Source organism: Nicotiana tabacum, chromosome 5, assembly GCF_000715075.1.
Source record: "Nicotiana tabacum cultivar K326 chromosome 5, ASM71507v2, whole genome shotgun sequence".
In the NCBI taxonomy this organism is placed as follows: Eukaryota; Viridiplantae; Streptophyta; class Magnoliopsida; order Solanales; family Solanaceae; genus Nicotiana; species Nicotiana tabacum.
The window spans coordinates 74,659,353-74,668,374 of NC_134084.1; the positions used below are offsets into that span (position 1 = coordinate 74,659,353).

Here is a 9,022-nt window from a genome sequence, read left to right on the forward strand (position 1 = left end):
CTGTGAGCATAATATACTGAAAGTTTTCATACACAAATGCACCAATCTCCAGTATATTATGCTAGAACTTTCCATGTTGCAGCAAAATAGTGGCTATAATGACCATACAAACGCTGGCTATTTTTCAATTACCAATCCGAAAACTGGCTAGTCTGTGCTATTTTCACCTGGGAAAACGGTTTAGAGAATGAAAAATAATGAAAGTCCAACGCCAAAATAAAACAACCAATCCATTTATCAAACAGCTTTAGGTTTCAGTGGGAAGCAAATCAACCTTTTCAGCAACGAAGTTTATAAAATCAAAATAACACAACCAAACAGGCAAAGTGAAAGAAAAGAACATGCCAAACTTAAATAAAATTAAGGTAACAGAATTCATTGAACCAAAATAGGGAACCCCCACCAACAAACACAACTACTACTACGCCTCAATCACATTGTCTATGTCATTTCAGTTTTGCTCATGTCAGTCAAATATGAACCAAAATACCCTGTTCAAATGGTGAGGAGCATAAACACTAAATACCCCAAGAAAAGCTGCCAAGAGGAAGGACATGGTTAACTAAACTGGAAAAATCTCAGAGCAGTTAAAAAGCAGCAGATATAGTATAGAATGAGGATACTAGAGAAAATGAATGCAAGACAGATCTCTTAATGCTTCTTTGATCAAATCTAAGTACTTACACCTTCTGGTGAAACATCAAACTCCAGGCCGATTAAAGGATGTCTCGGCTGCTCTGACTTTCAACATCAGAGTTACAATCTATTTTAAGTAACATGCACTTAACTGAAACTAAAAGCAAAAATAGACGAGAAATTGATTTTTGGTAAGCTAGTATTAAAATATAACGGGTTAAAGGCAATGGGAACCTGGTACCTGTTTCCGGCCCCTTTGATACATTTGAACTCACAGCTTCTAACTCCTAACTCAGACTATGTTACAATTATATACAGCCTATACAAGTTCTCGGACTAAGTTACAAGCAAGGAAAATCAAACATTTTCAGATATTACAACAAAAATTTACACTTGGCACATGATCTAACTACAATAAACTTTTTACAGGCCTACAGGCAGTTACAGATGCAATCAGCGGTCATTATCTGTGTCCTGGAAAGTACGTAGTCCATGTTGAATGCATCTTCTAGTATTTTAAACTCATCTCAGAATAATTGCGATGAACAAAAATTGCGGTCTATACAACTCCTCCAAATGTTGCAGCAATCACCTAAATTTCGGTTACAACAAAAAATTACTCTATACAAAAATTGCTAGCTGACAACACCTAACCTAGGCTGGCATTACTTGTACAAACCCAAAATACTTAACAAGTGCTCAGCGGACTTGGTATTACATCTTTACAAAGCTCAAAGTGATACGTGCATGAAACATTACACATTATGGAACCTGCTACAAGATTTACAATACAGAGCTCCAAAAAAAGAGCTTTTACAGACTGCTGGGCCTGCTGATACATCCCTTTCTAAATTGGATGCTCGCAATGCTTTATGCTAAAAAAACAAAAATTACAGCCAATATGAATAATGTTTCCCGGGCACACTAGGCACTAGGCAGAGACTAGCATTTTCAAACATTTGTCCAATTTAACTCATCTTCCTCCAGATAACCAAAATATGCTGACTTAGTCACGAAAAACAGACAGTTGCCTCGCGGCTCCCTGAATACGATAATTAGAGAAATCTCCAAGTTAATACTCATGAGAAATGATACAACCCAAATACTCATATGACTGTGTTAGTTACAGATGCCCATAACAGTAAACAGATGAATTAATATGGACATTGAACCAAAAAGAAAGAAGGAAAAAATCAGCTCCATGCAAATGATCTTTAACTGCCTCAGGAAGCGGGCAACTTAAATAATCTTGCCCTCTCGAACTAGCACATTACAGATAAGAATTGTACAAACAAATACTATAACCTCAAGCAAATAATCTACTAGGTTCAACACTGTTCAAAATTAGAACTTAGAAGTAGCATGAAATGCCTGTATATGCATTTCTTGCCGAATCAATGTCATTCAAGAATAGACGAGACCATACCAATATAACAAACATGACCAAGCAGATTTACTCAGTTTTTTAGTTATACACCATGCAGATTTATAGACTCTTCTAGCTATACCAAGGACAGAGAAATTCAGCTCTAAATCCTTTACATAGACTCATATGAAGGCCAGCTTGAAAACGTGAAGGATCTATAAGTTGGCGCCCCTATCCTCTTCTAGGGTCAGGAGGAGGAGCTGAAGGTAGTGTTAAGACAAGGTACGAAGAAATTTGCTTAAAGCCCTCCAAATGGTACTACTAATAAAGAAATAAATCTTTGCAGCAACAATGCTGATTTAACACAGAGAAAGAAACCACAAAAGACCTAACTAACAGGAGATCTCCCGGTTATTACACACAAAAGACTAACATGTAATAAATTGTCTGCTAACCGATGACTCCGCCATATAAAATCAGTACTCTGACCAATGAGATTTTATTTTAGCTGAAAATGCTCATAAAAATCACCTAGGAGTGCAGCAGAAATTGGAGTGAGTGAAGCTCACAACATGTATGAACTAGTATCGCATAGATTTAAAGTTGCTAAAATAATTACTCAAGACAGGATTTGTACAAATTACCAGCACAACATATCTGACTCCCTAACTAGTTCACAACTAAAAACACTTCAACTTCACAAATCATCTATGCTAGCAGACATCAATAATACTGGAAGATCCACACATATAAGCACCACTATACCACTTAACAGCCATGGCACAACCAATTTATAGGACCACCACACTTGGAATCATTAATTTCACAAAAAAGTCGAAAAATACTATCATGAAAACTCAGTTTCTTCGCCGAACGGATAAACAAATAAGGACTAAGTTTGAATACAAAAGAAATAATACCTACAAGCATACCTAGAAAACAAGGTCTAGCAGCTTAGAAATGAATAACCAAGATAAGACAACCTCCTTCCCCTAGCCAACACTTAAGTGCATCCAAACAAAAGAATAAAAAGAGCACATTTTAAAAATCACATGAGCAGCAGATTGAAAAGCCAAGCATCATGAATCAAAGGCAATTTCTCAGCTTTTGGCTTAAGTAAATATAACTAAGTGACTGAAAGAACTTAACCAGCATACCACCATACACAAAAGGGCAAACTCTAAGATAATAAACAAGAAGATCTAATCAGCTCCAAAGAGCTAATTTATGAGATTATAAAACCTAGAAGATAATCAGTAACTGGGAATTAGAAAGCTCAAACCAGCAAACTCATAAGAGTATTTTAGTAAAGGTACTCATAATCTTAGCACAAATAGTTCTGTATCAAATCATGTTTATGGGGAGTAGAATAAAAGGACCTTTATCTACTTCCTGCAACCTTAGTAATACTTGACTTACTTCTTTAAATCCAGAAACCACAGAGTATCAGCACCAACACAAACAGGAAGAACGCCACTGCATACAAGCACCTGGAGGAAGGACATCTCGAAAGGTTATTGATTGTGCTCATAGTCCTATAAAATACTTGGAACAGATGCATGACAGGATAGATCAGATCATTCAGAAGGCGCACGTCTACGTTTCCCATAATTTGTGTCTCTTGATCTAGACCTATGATCCTCTTCCTGTGCTGCTCGGGATCTGCTACGGGATCTCGAAGAAGACTGTCCACGGTCATAGTCATCCTCATATTCTGATTCACGTTCCTTTTGACGATAGTCCCGGTAACCGTCCCTTTCTTCCTTGTATCTGTGCTCCCTATCATACCTCTCTCTGTCATGCTCTCTTTCATCACGATGTCTCCTCTCAGAGTTGCCTGACCAGTCACGCTCAGATCCACGTTCCTTTTCCCTGGACACAGCACTTGACCTGGCTCCTTTATCATGGCTAACCTCTCCATAGCCATATTCTGATGCATTATCTTCACCACCATAACTGGACTCTCTAGTTCTCCTGCCATGTTCTTCTCCTCCCCATCCACCTCCACTTGTGTCAGTCCACATTCCTGGATGAGGCCCATCCATCCCAGCATTACCCATCATTCCCATTCCGTTTGCAGACATTCCTCGACCAAAGAAAGCAGGGTTGACATGAGGAGCCACCCCAGGAAGGCCCATAGGATTAACAGCTGGAAATTGAGGAATCATCCCTGGAAACGCAGGACCAGAAAACCCTCCATAACCAGCTCCTCGACCCATAAAACCAGGATCAAAACCAGGACCCATCATGCCCTGAGGATGCATTAGACCTGCAGGAGGACCACCAAATGCTGGGCCTGCAAGTCCTTGCCCAAAAGCTCCACCAGGACCAGTGCCAGCTCCAGGATTCCCCATCATATTCTTTGCTCCCATGCCTCCTCTTCCCCTCACTGGTCCACCCCCAGGTCCTCTGTTAGGCATTCCCGGCCCTCCACGCCCCCAGCTACCTCTTCCAAAATTCCTCCCTGCATCTCCAGGGGCGTAATTTGCCCCACCTCTACCAACTCCCTCATTCATGGGTCTTCGCCCCTGTGGTTGAGTCTGCACCTGGTTTTGAGTTTTGTTCATATATGAAGAACCCATCTGTTTTATAGTTTGTGGAGTAGCAAACGCGACAACACAAGCTCGCCCATTGAAAATATGACCATTCATTCCTTCTTTGCAAGAAGCTGCAGCAGCTGGGTCAAAGAACTCAACTTGACAATAGCCTTTAGACTTGCCACTAGCTCTCTCATCAAAGAATTTGATCTCCTTTACATTTCCATATTGTGTCAACACACTCTCAATCTCAGCATCAGTAGTCCACCAGTGCAGCTCTCCCACAAAAAGCATGGTGTTGCCATTCTCCAGAGATGGCCTTATAGGAGTCTCGCTAATAATTGGGCTATTGATGTTAACATTCCCGCTTGAACTCAGTTGATTAGTTGGCATTTGCGTAACAACTCTTGATCCACCCACACCAGAATTCACCAATGGTGTAGCTTCATTGGCATTTTTCTCTGGCATATTGATAGGATCAGCTCCAATTTTCTGCGTCGTTTGTATGGATCCTTGGTACCCAGAGTTTCCCACTTGAGAATCGCGAGTCAACATCATTGCTAAAGGCCTTCCTTTTTGTGCAGCATCAGCCGGTCGTTCAGTTCCCCTTTCAACTACAGGTCCACTCTTTTGCTCGGGGAATCGGACTTCAGTGCCAGCATATTTCCCTTCTGTTGCAACACCAGGGATTTTTGCCTCATCTGATCCTATACCGTCAGCCTTTGCATCAGGAAAACTAGCTTTCTGATCTTGAAAACTCACATTTCCCGCATCAACAGGCGGAACTGGGGCCTCTGACCGCTGGAGCTGTAGGAAACCTTCCCCAACATTAACATCATTGTAAAGATCATCATATTCATCATCTTCACCCATCATTTCATCCTCTGCTAGTGCGGGAATTGTCCCACCTCCATGGTACTGCATCTTGTGGCTTCCTCCATATTCCTCATCACCATAATCCAACTGCTCATCTGCTGTTGGATCCATCAACGGTAACTGAGACTATAAATTAGGAAACACCACCTGATTTTTAAAGGCATAATAGATGATAGTTAAGTTCATTACTTTAAACATTAACAAACAAAGTAACTTGAATTTCCATCTGCAGCAAATATTCACAAGTCTTAATGCATATGGACATTAATGGAAAAAGGATGAAATGCAGACAATTCTGTTATTCTTTTTATAAGACTGGCTATGTTTTTGCCAGTGAATGTTGGGCAGCTAAGTCCAACATATCCACAAGATAGGTGTTGTGGAGATACAAATAATAAGATGGATGTACGGTCATACAAGATTAGATAAAAGTAAAATTGACCACATTGACAAGAGCTGCAAGTAGCACACACTGAGGATAAAATGAAAGAAGATCGCTTAAGATGGTTTGACCAAGTCTTGACCTACAAATGCACCGATTCATATAAAAGAGGATAAGGTAGACCTAAAGTTACATGTTATTTCAAAAAACCTACAATTTCTTGGGATAAATGCAGACTTCGCCAAAGATAGGGCATAATAGAAGAAAATGATCAATATATGTGATATCTACTAGTGGGAAATGGGATTTAGTCGTGTTATAGAACTTCTAATATTATTATTTATTGCTAATATTTATATATATTTAACTTATTTTCACTTTTATTTTTATTTGGTAGCTGACCCCAACTAGTTTGTAACTGAGGCATAGTTATTGTCCTTGTTGACCCCCATTATCCCTACTCCCATGTGCCAAAAATCCTTTTTACAACTTCCACCTTGGTCACTCAAACCCACAACCTCTTCGTTGAAGGTGGAGGGCTCAGCCACTCGAGCAACCCCCTCTTGTCAAAAGATGATGTTTTAGCAGAGAAAAGAAAAAGATCTTAATGTACTGAACAAATATCTGAGAGCATAATAGCATAATCTTAAAACTTTAATTTACAGTTTGAGAATAGAACTGCAGAAACTTGAAGCATCTTTCAAAGCAAGACATCAAGAGATCTGACAGCTAGAAAAGTAACAACAGCACGTAGATCTTTATAAAACCGACAGGCAAAAATTAAATGTGTAACTCAGTAGTAAAAATGGAGACGCACCTACCCACATCAGAAGTCACAAGAAAAAAAAAACGTGATATTTTTCTACATCATGTTAATTAAAACATTAAAAAAAATTGTTGAAAACCCAGATCACAAAAAGTAATCTTGCTCAATACCCATATCACAATTTCAGATATATATGCAAAAAATCTCGTAAGATATCAGAAATTTTGAACATTTACATTAGCCAATGTTACCCAATTGTATGTAACAGTCAACGGATAACAGCATACAAAAAACGATTACAATTTATCATTGACGAATAATAGTTTCCTAATCGAAAGAAAAATTGGGAATCCAAAAGGGACGAAAAGATAATTACCCAAAGAAAGTTGGGGAAAATCGAAAATAGAATTGAGAAAGTCTTTTTTCTTACTTGAGCTTCTCCTCTCAGGCTCAGCTGTAGAGGTTAATCTTCAACTTTGCCTCTCTCTCTCTCTCTCTCTCTCTCTCTCAAACAGCTTCTCGTTTGGTTAATTTTGTAGTCTTCGCCCAATGACTGGCCCAATCTTTAGAGTGGTAACTGGTAATAATTCGAATATAAGAACTTTTTGTAAAAAAATTACATCTGCTTTGTAGATGAAAAATAAAATTATTTTCATGAGCTGTTTCAACTGAAACAATTATCAACTGAAACAATTAATTACAGCTTTTTGTGAGTGTTTCTTTTATCCTTTTTAAGTTAGTTAAAATTCAAAATAAAATAAATAAAATTTTGATCAGATTTTTTATTATTTTATTTATAGCTTGTGTCGCCAAGCTTCTTCAAAGTGGAAGTATTTGGCCAAGTTTTTGAAAGAAAAGAAATATTTTTGAATCGAAGCTGAACCAGAAAAAAATATTTTCTCCCCAAAAGCACTTTTGAAAAGTGTTTTTTTAAATAAAAATACATTTAGAAGTACTTATTAAAAGGTTGGCCAAATGATAATTACTGCTCAGAAGTATTTTTCAAATTAATTAGTCAAACACAAACTGTTTCTCATCAAAAGTACTTTTGAAAAAAATATTTTTTAAAATAAGCTAATTTTTAAAATTTGACCAAACACGCTATTAGAAGAATTTCAGGTGATTTGACGTAAATTCATTATGATTTTTCTTCTAACCAAAATTTAATCACTTTATTTGTCTTGTCAAATCTAGACCTTTGCTCCTGTTATCTGTGGAGTCTTAAATTGTGAATGGTTATGGCTGATTTGGTCTGTGAATAAGTTATACAAAGATTATAATGTGTGAATTATATTGAGATTAAACGACAATAGAATTTTTTGGCGAATATATTTTTAATGATAAATATTTTGTTTATTAGACTGAATATGAAATAATGAGGTATAATCTTTTATTTATATATATATATATAAAAATTAAACTCAAAGTAATAATATGAAATAAGAAAATAGACAAGAGATGTAGAGAGGAAGATAGAACTTTCTTATTTTATCAAGTGTTTTTCTAACTGAAGCTAATCCCGTTTGAATTGTGTCTTTCCATTGTGGCCAATTATTTGTCTGTCTATATTCATCGACAGATTTTGGCTCAAGAATATCATCGTGTTGCATTACTTTAACAGCAACATTATATGTAAAACTATTGTCGATAATAACATTATTTCGATTCACCTTTTTTCGTGGAGACATAACTTATTGAGATCTCTTTATTTTTATCTTTTTTTTCTTGTGTTGAGGGTCTATCGGAAATAGCGTCTCTACCCCCAGGGTAGGGGTAATGTAACGATATAACCAGTCGTTTTGAGTATTTTAGCTCTGATCCCTTATTTATTGCCTCCACTATGTTGTATTATGGTTATGTGACTTGCCGGGAGTGTTTGGTTTTGGTTCGGGTGAGTTTCGGAGTGAAATGAGACACATAGTCCCTAAGCCGGAGGCTTAAGTTAAAATAGTTGACCGTAGTTTGACTTTTGTGTAGATGATTCCGGAATAGAGTTTTGATTGTTCCAATAGCACTGTATGGTGATTTTTGTCTTAGAAGCATGTCTGAATGTTGATTTGGATGCTCGTGGGTCATGACTTGAATTGGCATAAGTTAGGAAGTTGAAGGTTTAGAAGGTTGAAAAGTTTGACCGAGAGTTGACTTTATTGATATCGGGGTCGGATTCTGATTCCAAAAGGTGGAATAGATCTGTCATGTCATTTATGACTTTTATGCAAAAATTTGAGGTCAATCGGAGTTGATTTGGTATGATTCAACGTTAGTTATGGAAGTCGAAAGTTTATAATTTCAATAGGTTTGAATTTGGTTGCAATTCATTGAATCGATGTTGTTTTATGTGATTTTTGGCCTCAAGTAGGTTCGTTATGTGCTTTAAAACTTGTTGGTGTATTCGGAAGGGGTCAAGGGGGCCTCGGGTATGTTTCGAATTGCATCCGAAATAATTTTGGACTTGATCA

At 37.4% G+C, this 9,022-nt stretch overlaps 1 protein-coding gene across 3 annotated transcripts; it reads right to left on the minus strand.

The window, feature by feature from the left end:
* Positions 1-808: 808 nt before the first annotated feature.
* LOC107774946 (uncharacterized) lies at positions 809-7,138 on the minus strand. 3 transcript variants are annotated; one of them, XR_012709578.1, is made up of 3 exons: positions 6,994-7,131; positions 3,422-5,562; positions 809-1,678 (listed from the first exon to the last, which is right to left on the minus strand). XR_012709578.1 is itself a non-coding variant. In XM_075253684.1 (2 exons), exon 2 carries the CDS (start codon positions 5,524-5,526, stop codon positions 3,580-3,582), a length of 1,947 nt encoding a protein of 648 aa, XP_075109785.1. In that variant the 5' UTR covers positions 5,527-5,562; positions 6,994-7,138; the 3' UTR covers positions 3,304-3,579. The 3 variants fall into 3 exon arrangements, 1 of the variants encoding a protein (XP_075109785.1); XR_012709579.1 differs by having other exon boundaries at positions 6,940-7,076; XM_075253684.1 differs by lacking the exon at positions 809-1,678 and having other exon boundaries at positions 3,304-5,562; positions 6,994-7,138.
* Positions 7,139-9,022: the final 1,884 nt, after the last annotated feature.

Excerpts from the sequence above, each read along its gene's own strand:
- LOC107774946 (XM_075253684.1), bottom strand. The coding sequence starts at position 5,526 with ATGGATCCAACAGCAGATGAGCAGTTGGATTATGGTGATGAGGAATAT.